Source organism: Ammodytes marinus, assembly GCF_949987685.1.
Source record: "Ammodytes marinus genome assembly, chromosome: 7".
NCBI lineage: Eukaryota > Metazoa > Chordata > Actinopteri > Uranoscopiformes > Ammodytidae > Ammodytes > Ammodytes marinus.
The window spans coordinates 13,825,762-13,852,435 of NC_137211.1; the positions used below are offsets into that span (position 1 = coordinate 13,825,762).

General features: G+C 40.5%; 1 protein-coding gene across 1 annotated transcript; it reads right to left on the reverse strand.

Annotated features, from left to right (window-relative positions):
* Positions 1-3,529: 3,529 nt before the first annotated feature.
* On the reverse strand, positions 3,530-25,750 carry tead3a (TEA domain family member 3 a). Its single transcript, XM_080030616.1, has 13 exons — positions 25,580-25,750; positions 19,657-19,901; positions 12,791-12,855; positions 12,533-12,595; positions 11,145-11,156; positions 10,621-10,731; positions 10,438-10,481; positions 10,274-10,338; positions 10,061-10,194; positions 9,807-9,977; positions 8,529-8,669; positions 5,606-5,758; positions 3,530-5,501 (listed from the first exon to the last, which is right to left on the reverse strand). The coding sequence occupies exons 2-13, from the start codon at positions 19,661-19,663 to the stop codon at positions 5,388-5,390; spliced, it is 1,080 nt and encodes a 359-aa protein (XP_079886742.1). The 5' UTR covers positions 19,664-19,901; positions 25,580-25,750; the 3' UTR covers positions 3,530-5,387.
* Positions 25,751-26,674: the final 924 nt, after the last annotated feature.

The window sequence follows — 26,674 nt, forward strand, 5'->3', positions numbered from 1 at the left end:
TGCGGAGAAGGGAGGGGCCGCTGCAGACACACCGAAAACGTTAAGCACGGTGCGCTTTGTCTGCAAAAGTGTGGTTCAAGATAGGATTAGCTAAATACTCCAAACAACTTGGTGCATTTGTCAAAGTGAAGTCTTTATCTCCAGTTTCCTCCCAATTGTCACTAGACTAGACTACACAGTAACAGGCACAGTGTTGACTCGACACCATTGAAAATGACTCGACACCATTGAAAATGAGGGTCACCCCTCAATTGGTCTCTCGAGGATAAATAAAAGTTAAATGAAATGAAAATGAAATGTGTTGACCTAGCGGACCCTATAGGCTACAGGCAGATCTGAAAGAGATAATAATTTCAGATAATAACTTGTGGGAAGCACTGAAGGCTACATGAACTGAATTGATGTAGGCCTGGCTATACTTGTTCTTCAGTGTTTCGACTTTCCATATCATGCTGCATATTTTAACTCCACTAGGCTACTATTCAAGGGGAAATTGTGTTCTTTGGATTGCACCATATTCATGGTCTGCTAAAGATAGCATATAACCTGGCCTAGGCCTACTTAATATTCTTTGCAGTATGAGCTCATAAAATATGATGCACTGTTATAGAATAAATTAAAAACTAGGCTACACAACTGCATATTAAAACTAGCTCCACTTCAGATTACAACAGTAACATTTTACCTACACACAAGTGAATCCATAATAATGATCTAATAATATAATAGGCCTATATGTAATAAAACAACTAACATGGGACATCTTTGTGCATAATGAGTAGCCTAGATTCGTGTAGGACATCTTGCATTTTAATGCCATCGATACTTTTACTTCAGTGACATTATGAATTACTTGATTCATTTTAATTTTGCAGAACCACCTTTAAGTAGGTAAAAGATCAAAATAGGCCTGCGTCCGCCTCTGTTACTTGGATGTGTCCATTTTACTCTATGATTTGACTACATGACCCACATACTACAGTTAATATTGTAAGGTCCACCTCTTTCATTTATCAGCTTAATACTTCAAAAACAAATAAGCTTTTAAAATACAACACATTGTTACAGAATTTACTGCACAAAAAGGCAATCTTATAAACGGTTAAGGAGTGGTTGAAGTGGTGTATTGATATACTAACTAAGGTTTTATGGATACATTATAGCTTCAAGAAATGGGGACATATTTTGTGTGACCAAGTGTTAATAAATGTTTTGGCTGGCATATTATCCCTTTTTAAAAGTTACACTTACTGAATGAGGGCTCTTACTTTTGATAGGCCTACTTTTTGCTGATTATAATCATTCTTTGCTCGTGTAAACCTTTTGAATGTATGATTTATAAGTTATTACAGTTGGATAAATGAAGCAACAATTTTGCACATGTCACCATCATTGTTTAAGGGCCTGGTTTATGTCACTACTATACGTACTTTGTATGATGTGCCTGCTGGATTCTATTTCAGATAATTTTTTTGACCCTCTGCCATTTTTTGATTGTTTATCATTGCTCACTCTTCCTGAGAAAGCTTTAAATTAGCTCACTGTATATCAGCTGACTTCAACAGTGAAAAGTAAGATAGAATGATTGACATCATGCACTTATAGTTATACAGTAGAGTAGGCCTTTGTGTAACAACCGGACATGGTGAAAGATTTTTTTCCGCATTTACTTTAATTATGTAATTTATCCTCATGTTTCAGTCAGATTTCATATGAGCAGTTTTGGAAAACAGCTACATTTCAGGTACATCGTTTCTTTGTGTCTACATTTTCAATATTAGGCATGGCTATTGTTTTTTTTACCATTGAATTTTTGAGAACTTGTTCTTTGGTTGTTTTGGTTATATTTCTGCTGGTGACATTTTCCTATCACACCTTCTTCTCAACACTGCCAAAGTAATAAATGAATATGTGTTTTACGAAAATGTGAGTCAGTGTGGGTACAGAGCCCTTGGGTCATAGGCCTATATCCCCAGAATTCTTCAAAGATAGTGGAACATGTTTACAATATTTGTTTGATCTCCGATGTGTACAATGTCAAAGCAGGTGAGATACGCTCAAGGCAAGGCAGCATTGTTTGATTAGACTTGAGAAGGGAAGGGGGGAAAAAACACATTGCACCACATGAAACTGAACTTCTGTCATGTCCATGACTCAATGATTTACTGGTTTACTGGTGAGATGAACAAACTGGTAACTATTCTTCCTGTATTCTTGTGATGTTGGCAAGCTTACGTGTTAGGTACCACACCCAGTGTGAGGGCTCTATATGTGTGTGTGTATGTGTCACGGTTGCAGTTTTGGCGAGTGGCACGGTTGGGCCAATCCTTTGCAGACAGATAACACACTGACTAATGTCTGCTAGCAAAATACTCATATACTGAGTGTGAAGTAAAGTCTGTAAGTGTAGGCTAAAGATCCACGGGTTGTTCGTAACAACACATTTGCTACAAAGCTCTGTAGGTGTGAGCACCCACACTTCAGAGTAAAATGGGATGAACTTCCCAAAGAGCATTGTCATATGGACTGTTGCACTTTCCATCCGTTGGAAGCTTGCCAACGCTCATACAATGTGCAAGCTATTTTACTTATGATTTCAAAAGATCCCAAAAAGGTCCCAGGTGCATACACCCACACTACAAAGTAAAGTAGGTAGTATTTCTGAAGGCTTGAGAATGGATATTTAACGTGGTCTGGACTAACAAGATAACAGATGCTATGTTGATAAAGTTGAACCTTTGCTCTTAGTAGCAATGTAGTATATTGTGTTGTGTATGTAGAGTATGTAGTAGTAGATATGATACAACTATTTCTAAGCTCAAGCCTATTGACCCTTGTTCTTTCTTCAACATTGATGGGTCATAAAATGTAAAGTAATGTTTGTTTTTCCAAGTATGGACAATGTAAAAACTTGGGTGTCTGAAAAAGGTTATAAAAATGGGATTGTTCAACCATGAGGGGGATCCAGGGCATGTGGCTGATTGACAACTGAAGAGGTCATTAATTGGGGAAGGGGATTATGTACAGAAGGTAAAGCCTGTACGTGACAGCGCTATGGATATGTCACATCATCACTCACACATGAACTAATCCCATCTGCTTTAACAACTTCTGTAAAACTGAGGTGACAGCACCATCTAGCTGGCTAAATGAGACTCGCAACCTATTCATCAACCTAGTTTAATTAATCTCAAATAACTAATGTCAAATGCCATAGGATTCAGTAAGCATTTTTTTTTAAAGATTTTAACTTGCCATATAGTACAAAAATAAGATGACAATTCTGAACATGTAAAAATGTGTTTATGATCAGGACTATTATGACTAGTCTGGATATTGTTGGACCAGTGGTGCCTTGTTTGGTTAGAGACAAATTTTTTTTTCCAATAATTAATTTTGAGGAATATGGGGTTATTAACAGTAAAAACATGAAGGAGATATTGAGATATAATTGAGGATGATTTTCATGCAGCTGTCTAAGTGTTACTATGAAGACTCTAAAGGCTACATGTTTCTGCAAACACCATGTGATTTTATTGGTAAAGCATAAAGGCACAGATTTAATTCACTGAGCATACTTGACCAAAGGAGTGATGAGGCACAGCCAACTAGGGTACAGACAGCAAAAATAAGAAGGGTAAAACGTAAGGCTGACCACACGGTGAGTATGGATATTTTCAAAATGTAACCAGTTGACTTATACTTTCAAGATCAAGACAAATCATTGTCTCCTTCCGTATTGTAGAGGAAAATCTTACCAGGAGAGGACGAGATAAGAGTCAAATAACATATACTATAAAAAAAAATATATATGCTGGTAGCCAAATGTACCAGAGAACAAAAACATGACAAAAAACAACAACAACAAAAAAGCAAGTGTAAGCTGAATAATTCGCTAGTGTTATCAGGCAAAATCTACCCCAGTGCACTGTGGGCGACCTTAGTGTGGTCTGTACCATTCATCATTTTTGCATACATTGAAAAAAGATACAACCGAAACACCCATCATATTTCATGTTTAGAGTTACACTTCTAGCTGTGCTGGTAAAATACAAAAAAGATAGTTCATCTTTACAAAAAAAAAAAAAAAAAAACTCAAAGTCAATTTACCTTGTTTTGGCTTAAAAACAGTACCATTACAAGTGTAGTGTACACATCCTATACATCAGTGCTCCTCAGGTTAAGGCTTTATATGAACCAAAGCACATTCTTATCCCAACTCACATGGAGGTAGAAATACTGCAGCGAGCCCACACAGTCCAAGTAAAAACTGTTTTGTGTCAACAAACAGTAAGGATAAATGTTTCATACAAAATGCTGCTGACACTCGAATGTGAATTTAATCTTAAAATTGGTTGTGAATTATTTCCTGTGACAGGAGAGGCAAACTAAAACACCTCCTTGAGTTTTGATCAAAAGAGTTTTCCCTCCTCACCCGCAGTACCACTGAAAACCTTTGAACAGCATTATGCACCTAAAATAATGGCTCTGTTTACACTTTGACACTATGTTTCAAATATAAATTTGAAGTTTACGTCTTTACAGGTAGTGCATTACATTCCTAGAAGAGGCACACACATACTCTCTGTCGTATGATCCTGAAGAGTTTTGATTAAACCGGCTGAAGATCATGAGTCCACACTAAGCAGTGATTAAGGATACATAATTAAAGGCTCATTCAATTCCTACCTTATAGAAATACTACAAACTGTAGAAAAAAATAGTAATTGTAGCAGAGTTACATTAACACTGATTAAATGATTTGTTTGCCAACATATATTCAAACTCGTCTCACAGCAGTAACACCTTTAACATAAATTAATATGCTTGGAAAATTCCCTGGAAATGACTAATTCATTTGTAGTGTATCACAGCTACATTCCCATTGTATATGATGGGAGAATATCATTTCATATAAAACTTGATGAAATTTAGTATAGCCATTTTGATGGTTTCTTTTTCTTTTTTATCACATGTTTGTAAAATCAACTAGAAAAGTCTAATAACGCCTAAAACGACTTGTGATACTTTGAACCTGATAATGCAATCATTTTCTCAAGGTTCAACCTTCCTGTGACTGAAAAATGTAATTGGATAACATCATCACAACTCATAATTAATAATTGTCCCAAGATTGAAAAGTTTTTGGTGGAAAATCTATAAAAAAAAAAGATTTCCACATTAGTGTTTAAGTCATGGGTTGTTGTGTGGGAAATGTGTTTGTGGCGATGGAAAACGCATATACATTAAACAGGTGTGACCACAGTGTGACTGTTGGTCTGTTAAACAAGTGTGTGAGTAGAGGGGTGGGGATTGTGTTCAAGCTGGAAATTGTGTTATGTATCAAAAAAGTCTGTAGAGAGTCTCTGCATGCACACAACGTGCTGCTAGTCGTTGACCAGTCGATACACATGGTACTGCGCTCCATGTTCACTAGTGGACACCTCAAACACAAAGGCTATGCACAGCAGAGTCTCCTGAGTTTCTCTGTTGGACACCACCTAGCAAGGAGATGGGGAAAGAGCAAAACAGGTTTTAATAAAATAAATAATAACGTGTATGACAAGATATGGTTGTAGAGTCGCGCTGAGACACACACACACACCTGTAGGATGGTGAAGTTCTCCAGTACACTGTTCATCATGTATTTCTCTGGCAGGTGTTTGAGTTTGTGGATGAAGTTTATCATATATTCACACATGGGCGAACGGTGGATGCGGAACACATACTTTCCTCCTTCCATATGGGCATATTCAGTCTGCATGGGAGGAATCCACACGCGCCAGTTAAAGCGGCAACGAGTAACTTTTAAATATCTTTTAAACAGCCTCATGTTTCCTCTCATAATCATAAATTACCTTTAACAGCAAACAAGTCCATCAGTGCAAAGAAAGACGTTTTTATATAGTTTTTATTACTGCATTTGATCTGGTCGTACACCCAGTCCGATTTTCGGTTCACGCGTGCATGCTCTATGGTCACATATCCGCATTGGTCGCAGATTTCAGTGTGGCGCAGGAACGCGATTTGAGAAGCCTATGGCTCCAGGGGCCTCATTTATAACGGTGTGCGTAGAAACCATCCTAAAACATTGCGTCCGCAGAAAGCCAAAAATGTGCTGCGCAAAAAAAAATTCAGATTTATAAAACTGTGCGGCGCACAGTTGCACGCAATCTTCCCTTTATAAATACCCACCTGCGGTGAATTGTGCGCAGACGATCTCCACCCCGTGTCCTCCCACTTCACCTCCCAGTTTCATCCCACAATCTACCATACATGGCGAATGCTAAATAGCTCCTGAATATGATGACGCACTTAATAAGCACGGAATTTTGACTGACATGAGGAAAAAAGGGAGGCAACGCGGCCGCAAAGAAAGCGACTGTGAAGGAAGAAAGCCTGTGACGTCGTGCATGTGCTGCAGAAACTGGCACACACACATACACACCCGCGCGCTTATCACATATCATGATTGGCACAGTCGTTGTAGTCTTTGTAAAGCAGTTTCACCCAACTTTGTACTTTATGAAATATCACGTAGTAGCGTAGGCCTATACCTGTAGTCCTATATGTAGGCCTATATAAAATATGGTGTGACAAGTGAAATAATGCCTATAGTCAATTCGAGAGAATTGTTTATCTCCCGTGAGATCCACACATTTCCAACAACGTCAGATTAGGCTATAGTTATATCTTCCAGGGTGAATTGTTATGGGAAAGAGATGTGTGTAATGATTTGCTAAATTCATAACATGATTGTATCTAACGAAATTACAGTTTTAATTAATATCTGTTGGGCTTAACTTTGTACAAAACTACTTTTTACAAACCTCTTAAAATTTGCTCTCCCGCTGGCCACTCACGGAAACACCTCCCGACGTATAGGATATTATTATAAAGTAGTGCTATAAGATTCAACTTATAAAATATAACCAAAGCATGTAGACCTAGGCTACTTGATAAGTAATTCAACCTACATCACAACTGCATGCCATAGACTACAGTAGCCATATATTCACAACTATAGGTAAGCTTATATATTTTATTGACTAAATATATTGGGTGCCAAGCATAATTTGTCTGTGTTTTTCTGATGACAGAGCTTTATTTCGTGGTGTTGCCATTGAGTGTCGCTGATTCCCCGAGTCAGGAAAACCTTGCGGTAGCTCTACGCATGGTCGAAGGTTGGCGTAGGAATACGCACACTTCTCCGCAAATAATGTCTTTATAAATACCAACGTTTGCCACCGCACATTTTCCCGCAAATTTCTTCCCGTCTACGCAAGGTTTTTGTGCGCCGCAAGCTTTATAAATGAGGCCCCAGGTGAGGGAAGGGGATAGGGAGACCAGATCCCAATTCACCAGATGTGGGACAAAGACTACGTTTGTGCGGGACAAAGTGCCGTTTTCTTTAGCAAAATAAACTCGTGTCACCACCGGTAATGCCAGAGACACGGCTTTCTATATTAAAAAACACTATCTTTAGATCAGCGCGCAGCAGTTAAGTTAGCTACTGTTAAACAAATAGAGTTAAGGCTGCGGCTTCACATTAAAAGCATTTCACTGGCTTCACATAAGCATTTCACTTGACAAACGTGAGTTGGCTTTTATTTTGAAGTAACAGAAAGGAAATGCCGAAGCAGGCAGCACCTTCACAGAGCCACTGAGCCCAGCAGCCCCCCGACAGTGCGATACACACACACAGAGACAAACGGAGAGACGCACACTCACAGACTGCTGTCTCCACACAGCTATCGGATATATAGGCTACCAGATTATAAAACACGCATTTAAAAAGGGGGGCTCACTTTCAATAACAATGCGGGACAACGTCTCAATTTGCGGGACGTGTGAAAAGTAATGGAAATGCGATCTGGTCACCCTAGAAGGGGAGCGGGAGCCTTGTTTGAGACAGTTATTTGTCGTCATAATTGATAACGGGGCTGAACCATCAAAGCAAAAAAAGAAAATGCAATGAAGAAAAGCAAAAAAGGGAGAGTGATAGGCGGGTGGGAGGGCGTTGCCAAGCAACGTATAGGCCTACACAATTTCACGGAGTGAACCTAGACTGCAGTGTTTACTCCTAAATGAATGAGCGGTAGCCTACTAAAGACTCGTTCAGCTCCGTGAGAGGTGACAATGCATCAACTCATTGCAATCAGGAGTGTTTAGCACTTACTGGCATTAGTAGATGCTGTGTCACCACCACTCTCACCGAGCCGAAATGAGTCCACACACGGACACGCACCATATTGCTTCCTGATTATTTGAATCTTGCAGCCCTGCACGAGCAAGCAAACAGCTTCACGACAGCTGGCGTCGTAATAATACTACCGCTTTTGTTCAAAGGTGTCGCCAACGTGCCGACTTACTCGTAGTGCCTTTAAACCACACATTAAAATGACAGAATATGAAACATATATATATATATATATATACATACATATACATATATATATATATATATATATATATATATATATATATATATATATATATATACTTTTTTTTTAAACAAATCTTCTCACCTCAACCTTCTCTACCACTTGTTTGCCAAAGGAGCAGACCTTTGTTGAAACACTGATGGTGATGTTTTCCGTTCCACTGTACTGGCTGCTCACGCCGTAGAACACGCCAGAACCCTCCTCAATGTCACTGCTAAGGTCCGCCTGTAACACGCACAAAAACATTGAGCTTAATGACAGAGAAAAGAAAGCCACAACCAAAGACTGTTGCTATATCCCAATCCGTAGAAGGACGCGGTCTATGAAGGCTATAGCCGATTCGAAGGCCGAACCAGGGCCGAACGAGCGTTGTTAAACGAGACGGTCTCCGCAGGTCTCCGTTTACGAGCATTTCCGGTTTGCGTAACAAGCCGTTACCTTGCGTGACGACTCGCCGCTCCTGTGCTGCCTAGTAACCCTGATTGCTGCCAACGGAGACAGCCTTGTCAACGGAAGACAAAAAAAAAATAAGTTGCCTACTAGACGAAAAGAAAAAAAAGTACAATAAAAAAAGAAAGGAAGATAAAGGTTAAGAAGATGGAGCAACACGTTGCTGTTTTGTTATTTTTTATTTTATTTTATGCCATCTCTGAAAAAAACGCAATGAATCTTGGGATATGTTGGGCCACGAAGGATCCATTTGTTGCAGCCTTCAAAACCGTGAAACGAAGGCTGCATTTCTCGGCCGCATATGAAGGAGCCTTGCAAAACGTTGCAAATGGAACAAGCCTTTGCGCGCCGCTATGACGCAATCGGTCTTCAAATGCAGCCTTCGTAGGCTGCAACCCCTGAATCGAGATACAGCTATTGACTTTGCTTCCCCCGTGTGGTGTAGCAGGTTATGACAGCAGACTCTAACCAGAGCTATGTCATGTGTAACACCAACTTAAAGCTGGGGTATGTGATTTCTGATTGGTCAAAGTTAACATGAGTTGTACACTTTGACCAATCAGAGCGAGGCTCCGATTCTCTGTTCTTATTGGCTGTTGGGACTGTCCATTCACTTTGGCACGACTTTGTTGGTGTAGAGCGTGTCAGGGAGGGACCATAGGGGAGGGACCAAAGAGAACAAGTGGAGCGGTTGAGGTATTTGGATTTGAATCTCTATCCCAACTGCCATTTTCTCCCCAAATCCTCCACTCCAGCTTTAAGCCATGCAATGATTGGAATAACAGTCTGACACTGCCATACGTTGAGAATTTCCCCAATGATCCCCTGACTTTTTGTGATAATTTCTCGACTTCAGCGGTTTTGTTTTCTGAAAATCTTCTCTCAGAAATATGCCAAGTTTTGTGTACTGACCCAGAACTTGACAAGGAAGAATGCGTTGTGCGGCCCCTTTTCATACAGCTCCTTCAGGCCTCCTTTCTTCTCAGAAAACTTGTCGTAAATCTGCCTCACATCTATGGACTCCAACACGGGGTCATTGTAGCCCGGGTTTGATGGGCCAATGTGTACGAAAAGGTGTTTGTACTGTTGGAAAGAAAGAAGAAGAAATAAAAAAACAGAGGAAACGTAACATTGTTGTTTTGTTGAAGCATCTGGATTGTCTGTACCGTCTCCCTGTCTCTCTGGTTCTCCATGAAAGCAGAGAACTCCAGTAGCCGTAGTTTTGCAGAGGCGATGGTTCTGTCTTGCCATACAGGAGCTGCTATAGCTGCAGGACGGGGGGGAGGCAGGGGCTCATAACCTGCCAAACATTCAAACAATTAATATTACAGTCATCATCACCAATTGCTTCAACTCAACAGGTTTGTGTTCCCACTTACTGATAGGTGCAGGGACAGGGGGGACTGGTAGTGTAGTGTACGGTGGCTGTGCAAAGGGCTTGATGCTGTACAAAGGAATAGTAGGAACCCAAAAATTAGCCACTGTACCAGCCTAAACATAAGACTCTCCAAGATCAAACAAACTAATTGCCAGTGATACTTACTCCTGAGGATGTCCAGACTGTCCTGGCATAGGGCCGGGCCAAAACTAAACAAAAAGAGAAAGAAGGGACATGGGGCAGATAATATTACTCAGACGTCTTAAACAGGGTAGAAAAGAACTGGTGTGTGTGTGTGTGTGTGTGTGTGTGTGTGTGTGTGTGTGTGTGTGTGTGTGTGTGTCTCACTCTGACTGGTGGAGGATACTGAGTCTGGGGTTTCATTACACTAGCTGACACAATCTGAGCTGATGAGAGGTTGGCTACTGTCTGCAGTGCCTTGTCTTTGGATACCTGGTCCTGGATGAGGAAGACAAATTAAAACAGAATGATAATGCTTCTTCTTGAAAACTCCAGTTCAATTCAAGTTAACATTCCAGAGCCAGTCAACTTTAAAGGCCAGTTTAGACAGTAAGCCAGCCAAAATATTATACAGTAGGTCAGCATGATGCAGTAACTATGAGGGAAGACAGGACAGAGTGCAAAGCAAATAAAGAGGCATGCCAAATTATGAGGCGCACCAAGCTAGGAGGCTAGCAGAGCTAACTGGAGCCATCACCAATATTTGACTAAAGCAACTAGAACAGAGGAGCAATTAGCAGGAGTTTTGAGTCCTGCGGTAGAACTGCATTGCGGACTAGCATTAATGTGATGCCAACCACAAAGCACAAAGCCTGAAGCAAAAAAAACTGTAGTTGTATAACCAAACTTACCAAGTTCATGGCCTATGGCAAAAAAGACACATTATTAATTAACTTCAGTACATACAAAAATGAAACAAGTCACAGATTCACTGTTGGGCAGAGAGGGAAACACCTTACAGACACTCACTTGACTTCACCCTGCATCTAAAATGACAAACACTTAAGTTAAACTTAGAAAGAACTTATCTAACATTAACAGAACAGGCAAAATCCTATGAATCTGTTCTGTCTCAAAGCCAAGTGCTGACGTTTATACCAGGAAAACATACTGGCATGGAAATCTGAACAAGTAACACTCTCCAAATGTGTATTACAGAACAGAAAGTGAAATGCCTTCGGTGCAAAATTATGTCACAAAGAGCCTTTATTACAGGCATGGAAAAACCACAAGAAAACTGCTTAAACACAAGAGATGTAAGAGGACATGGGGGAAATGTTTTAAGAGTGAGAATGAAATTGTTTTGAAAAGAAAAACTGCCATGTGTACACGGGTGAGCGGCATGTGACAAACCCCCTGTATGTCTGTGTGTTTGCAAGCATTCGTGTTACTTACTACAGCCATGCACATGATAAGGTCAACCAAGATGGTTACTGAATGTCATGCAATTATCTGTCCAGTGTCCAACGCCTCTTAAACTAAGTAAACAGATCGACTTTACTGTCATGCATTACAACCATAACCACTTTCCCATATACTATGACACAAACTCATTCAAAACATCTGGCTTTTACACTGAGCAAAGCCAGATAATACTGACAGAAAGCAAAATAGTGAGACCTTATAAGCATTAAATCAGTCAAGCAATGTGTTTGCAAAGCCTGAGTCTGCAATGCCACATTAACACAGCCAATGACTTACGCAATCTCAGAGACCTAATGATGACATTACAAGCATGTACCTGTGATACCTAGTACTAACTGTAAACTGGATTTATACTAATGCATTAGGGAGGTGGTTCTATCATAGATGCTGTATAGGAAGCCAAGGATCATCACAAAACTACATGAATGTGTCATGCTCTAACAATACATTTTTCCTTTTTCTATTATAAATAATTAAAACAACTGTTAATGACCAGCATTAATCCACGATAAGCTCCCACAATACAATCTATATAGAATTAAATGGTTTGAATTTGATTTGGGCCACATGCAGAGCGAAGCAGCTGGCATGGTAAAGTCAGTGAGCAGTCAGTGTGTACCTTGAGCTTAGACTGAATCTCACGCGACTTTCTCTTGGTCAAGACTTGTAGGTGACTAGAGACCTGATGGAAGACAGGATGAAGGAAAGAGGATGGGCGGAAAGGGGGAAAGGAAAGGAGAGGAGAGGAAAGGAAAGGAAAGAAGAGGGGATGTGACTACAGAGAGAAGAGAGAGTTGATTCGGTGGACACCCACCTTGATGCTTGTCTGGTATTCTCGTACCCTCTTACGTGCCAGAACCTGTATGTGACTAGACACCTATAGGACCAGGGTTACCCCAATGAAAAAAAAAATGAAAAAACACACATTCACAGAATGATTTTACAATTTTGAAGACAGCCATGGTCCATCACAAATCACTTAAAAATGGTGAAAAGGTCAACACCAAATACATAAACGTGTATAAACGAGATACGTGTGAATACTGTTATCTTTAATAACATTTGTGCATACCTGTTTGCGTGTGCGTGTCTTCCCTGTTCGTAGCTTGATGTAGCGAGCTATAAGCTCATTTCGACCTAAAATAAATATAAAAGATTTTAAAAAAAATAATGTTTTAGTGCATCCCAAACCCCCCTAAAATGACTCATTTCACTTAGCAGACCAGCCTGATCTCGAGCATGCTTCGCATTTGTTTCTCTCCTGCATATGAGTCTTAGCACTTGCTTAAACCTAAACATAACTCTAACCCCAATCTTAGGTTTATATTTTTTTAACACCAATTATCTTTAGTATACTCATAAAACATTTGCTATAAATCCTTTGTGTCTTTCAGCCAAAGTGTCACAGTGGCATTAGGGACCTCAGCTAGTCAAATGTGTGTTTAGGTTCTCCTAAATCCACTGGTCAAGCTTTGGTATAAGGAAAAACAAGAGGAAGGTAAATGCAGATACTTTTTCCATCCCTGTAATGCATTTGAAATTAAACCAGTATGACATAAAATGAACTGCAAACTTGGTGTGAGGTGCATGGGAATGCTCTTATAAGTCTGTTATCAGTTTTCCATATAGACAAAAAGACAGAACAAGTAGACACACACAATACACACACAAGACAAAATGATCAAGAAAACAAGCTACAAACACATAGCCTGGCATTCCCAGACCTGCCACTAGGCGCTGGCAAATTAAATTTGCTGGGCCTGTTGGTCTGGACACTCTCCATTGAAGCTTTTTCAGAAAGTCCAGAAATTCTGGCTCACGTTTCAATTGGTTCTATCTAATATGGGCGGGCCAGAGCCCTTTGTATGGTGCTCTGGGGCGGACATAACCGGATGACGACAGTGATGTGCATGCGACGTCAAAGCCGTGATAGTAAACATCAAAGATGGCTGCGGATATGTTGTGTGAGTTTGAGACTGCTTTGGCCTCGACCCTTTACGATTTGGAAGACGGCACTCAAATCTTTCATCAGCAAGTAAGTGGAATGTTCTGTTTTGCCGACCGACCATGGCAAAAGTTTAATTTAACAGTTTAACAGCTGTTCGCTAAACGAACAGGGCTAAATACGTCACCTTGTGCATCGCTCTGATTGGTTGTAGTGCTATCCAACTGCGTGCAGTGGCATTTGAAATGCACGAGTAGGAGCCGCCCCTTGAGTTGGAAATTACTATTGATCGTGGCCAGACCCTCTATTGTTAAAGATATCAGGGTCTGGATTTCCAGGCTAACAAACACACACACAAAAAAAAACTGGGGCAAACCTCTCACGTCCACTGCAGGTGGCGCCAAGGGGGCGATGCTCTTATAAGTCTACTAAACACATTCAATAGTATCCAGCTGCAGCCCCGGAGACAAGCACCCTGGCGTGACAACGACACCTAGGCGTGACGGAAGAAACTGTGGTGTGACGGACGTTACCTGTAGATTTTATTTTTGCAACATCATAAACTTCTAAATTGTAAACAACGTCAAACAATAACAAGACAGCAGACCGATACTAAGTTTGTGTTATTTATATTGTTTTGGCGATTAGGTTCAGGCATCACAGTTGGGTGGTTAGGGTTAGGGCAAGGGGACAGGGAGAGGTTAGAATTTAGATAGAACATTGACGGAACACGGCGGCGGCCATCTTCAGTACGTCACGTCAAACAATAAAAAAGACCGCAGACCGATAGGCTACTAAATTTCGGTTATTTAGTCCTATATTGTTTTGAGGATTAGGTTCAGGCATCATAGCTGGGTGGTTAGGGTTAGGGCAAATGAGTGACATAGCAGACATGTCATGGAAGCTAAATAGTCAAAAATCACGTCCGTCACACCACAGTTACTTCCGTCACGCCTGGGTGTCGTTGTCACGCCAGGGTAACTTGTCTCCGGGGCTGCAGCTGGACCCTACTCAACACATTCACACACACACACACACACAGTCAAGTTTTCAATTTATTAGGCTATATTGTATAATTAAAAGGACACCTTGTGTTAATTAAAGAGTCAGACTTGGCCTTGTTTGATGGCTGAGCTCCAAAGCAGACTAACAAGTGAAGGAAAAGGAGAGAGGAGGGTCATTATGTAGTTAACAGACTTCAGAAATGTGGTCACTACAGAGTGCCTGGTCAGCTCTTTCGTTCTCTGCCTCCCCCAGCTCCACTCTCTAATCCTAACTGGTGAGCAACTCACTAATCACTCGGCTGCAGATGTCAGAATGCAAGAGAGGCTAGGGTGACCAAATGAAGCCTTACAGACTGATTCCACAGCTGTAAACATTTAATCACATATACACATTTGCTAACATCATCACCATCTTGCTTTCTGGGAAGTGGTGCCATGCTCCAGGGACTCAGGTCGCACCAGGCTGAGTCACATCAGTTATGTGGAGTTACCAGAACACAGAAGCCCCTAAAATCAACAGAGGCCACTGACTCACAGTCTGCTCTTATTTCCAAAACAGGACCCATCCACTTTCCTGCAGCTATAAAAGACCAAACACCGTTTCATCAGAAGTCAACTCAACAGTTAATTGAAGGGCGAGTTAGGAGCATTTGTGTTACATTGTGAGATGAAGGTCCATTACAAGTAACATTGCCTGTTCTGTTCAAACATCAATGTTCACACATTTCATGTATATTGATCTGATACACCTTCATCTGCCACATGAATCAAGTGTTTACCCATTTGTTAGAGGAGATGAGATTACTAAAAAAAAACAATCAAAAAAGAGGGATTAAGAGAGACCAATGGTGCAGAATCCAGTGTGAGTGAGCCACCGACACAAAAAAGTAAACATTCGGAAATTTAACTTTAATTGGTCATTTGGCCTTACATAATTAAAAATGTTGTGATGTCCTACATGCTGGAAAATTAGACCAGTGGGTTCAGTTGAGCATGGGTATTCTGTATTAAGGGTGAGTGTAGCACTAGCTTTACAATGCGTGAACGTGTGTACCAGAGAGACTATCCTTGTTTATTGAGAAGGAAGTGGGGGTGGTCAGAAAAGGAGCCAACAGCTCCACACAAGGAGAAAATGCTGCAATGTCCAAACAAACTTTAATTGCATGGGATCATATATCCTATTTCCCTCACAACACCCAGTCACACATATTAAGTCCCATTGACCAAAATAAAATGGTCTTTCAGCAATTAGTGCACACTGCACAGAGAAGAATGATCAATCAAGCAACTTACATTTATGCTAAACCCCTAACCTGACCTTATATCTGTCCTTTTGACCCTGTCGGTGCCAGCTGCCCATTGACTTCAAAGTGCAATAGCCCACTCCCAAAATACCAGCAAGCAGATCACCTGGGTTAAAACTACAGTGGCTTCAGAAAACTCTTCAGACCCCTCACTCTTTGGGTTGTTGATCTAATTCTTAAAAGGGATACACTCGCCTTTCTTGTGACCAACTTTTTATTTCATTTTGTGTTTCATTCAAGTATGATGTCATTACATCATGAAGTTGATAGGGCATTCATTGACATCATGTAAATAAATAAAACTGGACAAACTAAAATTATATAATCGAAGCCGGTAAAATATACCAAAAAACTGAAAGAAAGCATACATTTGATGCTGCGTTAACATAACCCACTGCCTCCCGATGGAGCCTTCTCTTAAGTTTCAGCATACACGCAGAATATGACAGCATGTTGCAAAAGATGATAAAAGAAGAAGCTTCAATCATAACCTGGCCTGCCCCATTTATCCAAGCAAAACAGAGCTCCATGGGTACAACCTCTATTAAATAGTGATTTCAATGATGAATAGAAAGACTGTGTGCACTGATTGCCCACCTAACTGCCAACATCTTTTTAGCAACAGTGTGTGCCGATAGCCCCAGCTGTCGTTGAGTACTGTTTAAGTTCTAACCTGAATCATCATTCAAGAACATTCATTGTGGAGAGCAGTCAGTCTCTAAACAAAAAAAAAACATTTCTGCGAGGTGTTTTGTTATATGTTCCCAGCAACTTCAAACTGAGGATCACTGGCACATGATATGTGAAAAGGGTCCCTGTTTGATTCAAATCACATATTAGGCCTTTCACACCGCAGCAAAATCGGAGCCGGTTCCGGGCTAGTTCGGAGCTAGAGCCAGTGTTTTGGTTTCACAACGCCAAAGAACCGGCTCCGGCCTGTAAAAACAGGTTCAACTCAAACCCCAGGATTGAGCTGGGCTTGAGGTAAGAACTGCCTGCGCCAGCGGCCGGGATTATCCTGACCAACCAGATCAACTCAAACCTCATGCCCGCCATATTTAAAAACACCGCTACTACGAGACGGAAACATGACATAATTACCGAACGTAGCGATCAAATTGACTGGCGAAAATACGCTGTATGGGTCCTGTTTGCAAAGTAGGGTGACCAGATCCCAATTCACCAGATGTGGGACATAAAGACTACATTTGTGCGGGACAATGTGCCTTTTATTTTTGCAAAATAAACTTGTGTCACCACCGGTAATGCCAGAGACATGGCTTTCTATATTGAAAAACACTATCTTTAGATCAGCATGCAGCAATTAAGTTACTGTTAAACAAATAGAGCATTAAGGCTGCGGCTTCACATTAAAAGCATTTCACTGGCTTCACATTAGGATTTCACTGGACAAACGTGAGTTGGCTTTTATTTTGAAGTAACATGAAAGTAAACGCTGAAGCAGGCAGCACCTTCACAGCATGGACATATAAACACAGAGCCCACTGAGCCAAGCAGCGCGACAAACGGAGACACACACACACACACACACGCACACACACACAGACAAAGTGAGAGCCAACACGTGTAAAAATAAGACGTATTCGCTGCTGTTGTTGTGCTTAAAGCTAGCGGTAGCTTTAGCGTTAGCCACAAGAGCAGCGGCGTCGGGCGACGTACACACACGTTTACAGTGACGTCATTACGTTGCTCTCTTGCCAGCTCCATGGCTGGCTCTGGTCGTTGTGAAACCAACCGGTTCATAACTGGGATAAGGCTGTAACCAGTTTTGAACTGGCCCCAGCACCAGCCCGGAACTGGCTCATGGTTCTTTTTGGTGTGAAAGGCCTATAGTGCACAGTTTGGAGAGGCAGTTATATTCAGCATAAAACATTGCTATTCGCTTTTAGTGAGCAAAATACCCCGCTGTGCTCCTAAGTGCATGCAGCAGATTATTGGTCTTTATGGTGGTTCCTTGAAAAACCAAACCACAGAAGGCATATGGGACTTGTTTATAAAATGTGGATTTTTAGATGAGAAAAGAAATGTGAAAATGTATAACTCAATAACAAAAATTCTCAATTTGAATCATCCATTAGATCATTCATTTTGCAGTAGGGGAGAACGGGGTAAGTAGGCACACTTTTTACTCTAGTGAGAATTGCTTATCCCCTAAACATCTTTCAATAGTCATTCCTACATTAAATTGAAGCTTAAGGTGTTGGCTTGAAATGTGTATCCCTCACTTTTTCTATCTTATTGTAATAAAGAAGAAATTAATCATCAAAGACACCCTTACACATTGTGACAACCAACCCCATCAAGGGGTCGGTTGTCAAACACTATGGGGTTGTTTGTCATAATGTTATTTTAATGGGAATAATCTTAAAAAGAAGGCAAGCAAGTAGAACTAAATTAGAAAGTTTAATTGCATTGTCAAGTTGACAAGTAGGCCTACATAACTTACTGTAGCCTTGCCAGCTGGTCTAGTTTGGGATGCACTGGGTTGTTTTGATTTTGTTGCCCTTTTTTCTTTTGCATGCTAGCTGCCTTTTCCTGCTCTATTCTTTCCTTCTCTGGGGTGTCAGTGAGGATACAGCTTGACAATGCATTTCGTTATTGGGTTCCTTTTCTAGCTGCAGCCTTGAGATAACATGTGACAACCAACCCCCAAAAAAATTGGACGACCAACCCCAACTTGAATTTCTTGCTAACATCAAGGCCAACAACCATCTGACAACTAATTAGCTTGCTAACCACAATCTAAACTATAGTGTACCCTTCACACTTTGTATGGGTAACAAGTGTTTTGTTATAAACCCATTGTGTAAAAGCCTAGAAGAAAAATACTGAGGAGCTAAATATTTTCAATTTGACATGAAAAACACAAACAGTCGTCTCACCTCAAATTCAGCAGTCTAACTCCAAGGAAGACTATGTAGCTGACCTCTGATCCCAATTCTGGATATTTACATACCAACATTTCACAGACAGCGCCTTCTGGTTCCGAGATATAACGATTGTGACAACCAACCCGCGTGACAAATTACCCCGTTCTCCCCTAGTACTTGCCATTTATACATTTACTGTACTTATTTGTTTACAATGGTAATTAGCTCTACATGTTGTAGATTTTTCTGGCAAATCTGACTTCCTCAAAACACAGCTGCAATATTTTATAAATATTGTAATTTCAAAGTGGACAAGACATCACTTTAACCTAAACTACAGTTCAGTAGGTAATTTCTGCCAACTGAAAGCTTTTCCTTCCAAATAAGTGCTTTAGATAATTTATTTTGGAATGATACTGTCCTCTACAATGCTGTTGCAAAGCCGTGTCCTCCTTACAACTAAAAAATGATGTTGTTCAAAAAGCTTTAAATATATAGACATTTGTCATTATCTAAAAACCTTCCGTCTGCTGTCCCATGACAGAAAATGTTTTGTCAAAATCCCTTTATAACAATGAGAGAACGTCACTCTTAACTTGCTTGTTATGTTCTCAGTTTTTTTCATGACAAATGATCAGAGTATCTCAGCAAGCATTAAACACAAAACAGAAGACTTTTAAATTAGATTTTTGAATTTGATATCAAAGAAAACAACGGCTATATGAGGACAGACAGGATAGGATTGCTGAAAAAGGCAATCATGTTCTGGACAGAAATGTGCTATTCATCCTCACCATACATCTTGCCCTCGTCTGAAAGTATGATCTTCCTCCTGCCACAGGGCGGGTAGATGGCGAGCGCTTCCTGAAAGCTCTGTTCAATGTCTGGACTCCACACTCCCTCAGGGTCTCCGTCCAGCGCGCGGTCCGGCCCGTCTCCCAGTGGCTCTGCGTCATCGCCACCCTCCTCCTGCGCCCCGTCAGGGCTGCCACGGCAACTCCACTCCGACGCAATGATGACGGCTCCAGCCACAACACACCTACAACAGACGGGACAGACACGTTGTTTTTATAAAGAATTCCCCTTCCGTAACACTGCTGCCAGCTATTGTCAGTATTGTTCACACTTTTAATGTTGCAACTAAAAAGACGATGCAAGCGTAAACTTGAAATCCAATAAAGATTAGAACACAGAGTTGAATACATTCTGCCCTAAGCTCTAGACCATCTATTGTGGGACAGCTAACAACAACTTCTCACGTACTTGATATTTGTCACAAGAATTCCTATGAGTTATTTCTATTAATTGTGGTAATTAAATCATTACTTGCAGTAATTATAAAAAAATCGATGATCATCAAGGTAAATTCCACTATGGAGCAGCGACAAAATAAAAAATATTTAAACGGCAAAGCTAGTGCTGAAACAAAGTTCCAGGGTGGCAACACATCAAAGCCAAAATATGTAATACAATGTTAGACAGAGAGCAGTATTTGTTTTGATTGCTGATAGATTTAAACAAAAGGGAATAAGCGAGGTTTAAAAGAGATTAATGCAGCCGTCTCCTAGATGTTTTGAAACATCACAGAGCAGCACAGTGCAGCTTTGAAAAATCTATTCCAGCAATATACAAACCTAAAGTGAATAGTCTGCTCATATGAAATAATAAACAAATGTTTTTGTGGTTACAAAAAAATTTCTGTATCTGAGCAACAGCAGAAACTCGCCAACACACGCAACTGGCCACAAAAATAGCATTTCATTTTCTTTAATGTGTTAGGAAGGACCAATTATGATCACCCTACATCTAATTATGAAAAACAATAAACAAAAACAAATGTAAAAGTTATCCATGTAAAAAAAACTGCTTGATCTGAGATGGAAACCAATCAGTTTGCAGGTAGGTACATAGAAAAATCCAGTTAGTCTGTTCTCAAGCTGAAACTCCCAACTGACTGAACATCTTTGAAAATCTGTTATTTTGGAGGAGAATAAGTGGAAAAATGTCCCCCGAACAGCACAAAGCATGGATGGACGCCAACATTGACTGCTGTATCAGCACTGAAGCACACATGCGATGAAGTGATGACATGCAGTTTGATTTAAAAACTAGGCACAGCAAGGCCAAGTATTAGAGCCTGGAGTATTGGAGGCAAACTCTAACAGGTGTCTTATGTGCCACTATAGAGACATGACAACAACACAATTCCATCTAAATATGGTGATAAGCAGTGGAGTGTTAGGAATTAGTCAATTAATCCATTAGCTGAGTTATCCATTAGTCAATCAATAGTCAGAAAAGTAACTGACAACTTTTTTTTGAAAACATGTCGGAAAATCCCCAAACAATATGTTTCTAGCAACTGTACAGATTGGTACTTTTCTCTTTCTCGTATATGATTATACAATTGATAGTATAGATTGGATGGTCAAATAAAAAGAGGAAGTTGAAGATGCCCCCTTACAAGTCTGAGAAATCCTATTGAGCCATTTTATGGATTTTTATAGACATCAGGAGGGCCTTACTATATTCACAACACACACACAATCACTCATAAAGGTTCTTAACCCACATGCTAATGTTCTTAATTTGTACATGATCTGCCCAAAAAATCAAGAGTAGCTGTGCGCTTGACATCACACACATTGTCACGGACACACAGCCCTCTAGGATTAACTCCACGCCTGCCTAGAATGGCGACAGATTTCTTGGACTCCAAATGTCTTGAGTTGACTAAGAGCGAGATCAGATTCATCTGAAGTTGTTTACAGCCTCCATGGGTACAGGGTGTATTAATAGCCCTGGTATTCAGGGTTAAATACCTGGCAAAAAAAAAAAAAAAAAAGGAAAAACACTAAGAGCTTGTAAATGTATAGACGCTGACCAAGGTCAATGAAGACAGCACCACTTGGTCTAGCTATTAAGGTTACACCAGTGGACGAAAGATTGACCATGGCTAGTAATGCCCAGGACGGGTTAGTCATTTCCCTTCACTAATCATCATAGAGAAACTAGTTGAGAGGCAGAAACCTTGAGCCATATGAGATTCCCAGAAGCCCGCAGCTTTGCCTGCATGAGGAAATTACACATTCTTTTGTTATTGTTGAAGATGCTCCAAGTCTCCTCACACACGGAGGCACACATATGCAACATGAATGCTGCCTGCCGTGTAATGTTTTCCAGAGTGTGGCCAACATGGTCCCTGCCACAGGAGAACCACAGAGGATCAGTGTGGTCGCAGAGCTTCCCCTGCTGTGGTGGGCTTATTGGACAGACTCTGCACAGGGCCTTCCCAGTTTCAATCACCGCGCTGACGGGACTGTGCTGTTGCCATAGAGATCAGACAGGCCCTGGTGAGATGGTTAGGAAAGAGCAAAAGCCTGAAAGAACATTGTGATATCCAAGGGGAGGGGGATGGAACAGTCCAGGAAGTTGTTTGGTTTTTTTTGGTGTGAGAATGTTCAGTTTGAGGTCCTTTAACAGCTCCAAAAACATACTAATCATTGTTTTTAATCACCTTGATACTTCAGAACCTCTTAAATTATATTATAGATTATAAGGAGTTATAGCAGCTTAATTTAGACCTCCCTAGGTTACAATTGCCTCCAAACTAGTAACATCAATATAACAGTGGTTATCAACATGAGAATTAATTATTTCTTGTAATATACTGGAAACCTTCATTTAATCAGACCTATAAAAGTCTTTGAAATGTAATAATCAAGAAGGAAATATCCCACTTTTGTTGAACTACTTAACACCAGTGTGAGCCAAGGCCATAAGCTGTAATCATAGGCATACATGTATCAATTCTACAGGGAACCACTGTAGTATAACACTCTGTAGGCTAAGTACATTTTTGGCAAAAAAAAAAAAAATCTATAGGGGAGAGTGGGGGGAGCTGTGCCACTTTTTACTCAAAGTAGCTTCAAAGTGAGGCCTTGACAGTAAAGTCTCCAACTAAAATATATATGTATATTTCAGGATGTGGTGCATCCCCGGCAACAATAACTTTGGATCTGAAATAAATTGTTTAAGAATGATAGCTTTCGGAAAAAATGGCACATGTGTCTTATGGCACAAATTGTCCCCGATGTGGTGTAAGTTGTGCGTTTGGAAAGAATACCATGGGTAAATTGTTGTGCCATTGATATCTCATAAACTGTAATGCAAGACAAATCCATTAGACAATAACTTATTTAAGGTTTATTTAAAGTAAATAAAGTAAATATTTTACAAAGATTGAAGGTCAATTTTCTTAAACAAGGCCTAGCAGATCTTGGTGGTTTTACCTGCAAAGCTTACAATGACAAAGTCACCATCATCATCTTTCTGGCCATCTGAACTCTCATCAGTGGTTTCTTTAGGTGGAATAGAGATGTCAGTCTCATCTGAGCTACTGTAAACAATCACTTTTTTTGGTGACAGCCATGCCACTGGCACAACTCTCAGAAATTTACTTTGCAGTAGCTGCTCCGTGCTTTCCGAACTGCCACCTACCACGTGATTCCCCCTCCATTTATGCCTTTAAAATCAAGGCTCAAAACCCATCTGTACAACCTGGCTTTTCCTCCATTAACTATCTTACCTCTGCACCACTATCTTTGTATGTGGATGTCTGAGTTTTATGTCTTATTTTATTTGTTATTGTTATTTTACCTTAATTTTTTTACCTACTGAATGCACTATGTACAGCAGCGGGCAGTGCAAACTGTTGTAAATGTGCTTTTATAAATACATTTTACTTACTTACAACTCACCCAGGCACTTTGGCACAAATCACCCCAATCCCAGCATTTTGGATAATTAACATAATGCAACAATTTAGGGCTGACATGCACGATTGGGGTGATTTGTGCCAAAGTGCCTGGGTGAGCACTAAAACATGTGTCAAATGTTTTCAAACGTGTCTATAATTGTTCAGATACAATAATCAAAAATATTGATCATAGAAATTTTACTTGGAAGGCAAAAAACAGTTTTTTTTAGCTTAAATGTGCTTTTATCTTATTCCATGTGTCTCCCTTCTTCACAGGATGAGTCAAATGGATGGCTCTTCTTAAATATGTGGTCACATTTCCAATTTCTTCTATGGTTTTCTAGAAATAGGGGTTTTACTACTTCCCCGCTGGCACAACTCAACCCGCTCTCCCCTATATAAATCTATTTTTTTGTGCCAAAAAGTGATGTAGGCCTACAACATCAAATATGGCCTTATTCCGTGTAATAACAGGGCTTCAATCGCTTCATATGTCAGCCTTATCTAATTTCAAGCTCAGTTTGTGGTCAAGGGAAAGGTTACCACTTCAAAAAATTTCTACATAAATGGTAATGTTGGGTTTTTATTATTACTTTTTACTTATTTCTGGGGTTGAAATTTGCAGTCACAATATACTGTAACTGGACTGCATCATATTGATATTAACAAACATTCACGTTTTGCTCACCACATTACAAGCAGGAGGGGGGATCCAGTACAACACAACCACCTGTATGACCTCAATAATGAAAGAGCAACTCTCTGAAACGTTTTTAAAAAACAACACATTTCCATAAATGATGAATTTGTGGCTGATCTGCTGTGCTGGATGTGTTAGATGTAGGCCTACCTAATAAAGTGGCCAGGGATTGTATATCGAGACAAGAGTGTGCGGCTACTGAAACCTTGCAGTGGTAATGTAAAGTTTGGACGTTTTGCACTGAAGGCATATGAGGCCCAGCCAGTTTCAATATAGCTCACAGTGGCCATAAGGTCAGGTGTTCAGTGAGGTGAGGAGCCAGTTGAGCATTGAGCTAAATAAAGCTATGAGCTCAGCAAACACTGACAAGTCACGCACATTACGGGCTGCCTTCTGTCCCAATGGGAGAAGCAGTGACATTATGATTAACCCAGCTAGATATCATCATCACAGTACTCCTAGATTTCCATGGTCACCTCATCTCACTACTACTACTACAACAACTAGCATACTACTTCAGACAGCGACTCAATCAAGCTTTAAACACTTCAACGTATGCCACATACATACAAACACAGATTTCATCATTAAGTCAGGAGAGTTGTGCAAGAGACTACTACCGAAAGTGTCATTTCTCCTCTGACTTCTGTTAAACCAGTAAGACCAGTCACACGTGTTGGCGACACTTTCGTATAGGCACCACTACTAGCAGAGAAGTAATCCCATCTGTTATCATGGACATGGAGAGGGGAAAAAAGTGAAATCACGTTCAACGTTTCGAAGCCGTTTAGCCAAATGTGAGTTGGCAAAAAAGGAAAGAAAAAAACCCGCCTTTGGCTCCAAAGAGGAAAGAAAGTCACATGTAACGTGGCTTAATAGTTGTTAGACACCGTATACAAACTTTAAAGAGTACACAGAATTGTTAGTTTCTATGTTTCGGTGGCTGTATAACAGTCAAGCCCGCTGATAACACACTCGAGCTGGCATGCTAGTTGGTTAGCTAGCGGGCTAATAATACCTCAACCAACTCCACTTAAAGTCTGAGAGACGGCTAAAAAAGTGTTTTATTACAACAAGGAGGAGTGAGTAAATAATGGAGTAACTTCCCGCTAGCCAAACAAGCCTCTGAATCGGCAAAGCGGCAGCGGGAAAAATGCGAAATATGTGAAAAATCCCAAAACTTCAGGGCTGAGCGAAGCAGCTGCTGCAGCATGAAAGTTGCAGCGCACAACAAAGAACTATATGGGAGCGAACTCACCTTACAATGGCTTTCCTGTCCGGCTGTTAGAGGCACACGCGCTACCCTCGGTACACTTTTCCCTTCTCTTTACACCAGATTTGCTCTCCGAATCGTGAGTATTTCCCCTCGGTAGAAATAATCTTGTTTGGCAGAAAAAGGCGGAATGCCAAGAATGAGTTTGGTATGAAATCAACGCGCGGAGGAAAAACGCACAGAGGCGTGGCGTCGAGACACGCGCACACGCAAAAGTTTTTTGGGCTCCCAATGCAAACTCCTCCCACGACACCGGACTCCTTGGTGGGAGAGAAAAAAATAAAAAGGGTTGGGGGGGTTTGCTCTGGTTTGCTGATTACTGTTCTCTTTAACACTAAAATATAGGGTAGACACTTTTCCTTCAACAGCTGACTGCTCATATAGGCTGTCCTGTCTAGTATAGCCTAGTAGTGATCCTAAAGAGTTCCCCCCGATATTCAGCTTTTAGTGTCTTTATTGATTCATTCACTTATAGTGTCTATTGAGCAGCTCAGCTTAAACTTGGGGGGGGGGGGGGGGGGGGGTAGTTAGCCTACCCATTAAGTTTTCAGATCCTTAGGCATCAACAACAACTTGTAAGGCTACTTAAAGAGACTACGGGAACTTTTATATGTTTATGAAACAGTCCCATAATCTCTCATTATCATAAATGAAATGTAGGCTAACAGCAAACAAGATCATCAACGAAAATAATGACTTTTTATATTAGGAGTAGTCATCATGAATGTCTTTGTTTGGGTCTGTAACCCACCCAACACAGACGAAACGATTTAGCCTACAGCAGGCAGACAGGAAAAGCCTGTGTTGCCTGAAAGGTAGCATATGCTAATAGTGTACTTTGCTTCACCATCATAATTTCACCATTAATCTTACTAAGTCACTTTTAAATAATGTTGTCTCTCTTTCACTCGCTTCCTACACAAATGCACGCACTGCCCAAGCCAAAGTTCTTTATGACGGTAGGCACTGGTGTCATATAAACAATATAGCTTTTGTCCTAAGGGGCCGCTAGAATTAACAAAAACTGAAAGTTCCTAATAATCACTTTAATAATAGTAGTAGCCTAAAGGTACACCAAGT

Excerpts from the sequence above, each read along its gene's own strand:
- tead3a (XM_080030616.1), bottom strand. Across the intron at positions 9,978-10,060 it reads ACCAGAGAGACAGGGAGACG|TACAAACACCTTTTCGTACA; the intron begins GTACAGACAATC and ends TCTTTCCAACAG. Across the intron at positions 8,670-9,806 it reads TCTTCCTTGTCAAGTTCTGG|GCGGACCTTAGCAGTGACAT; the intron begins GTCAGTACACAA and ends TGCGTGTTACAG.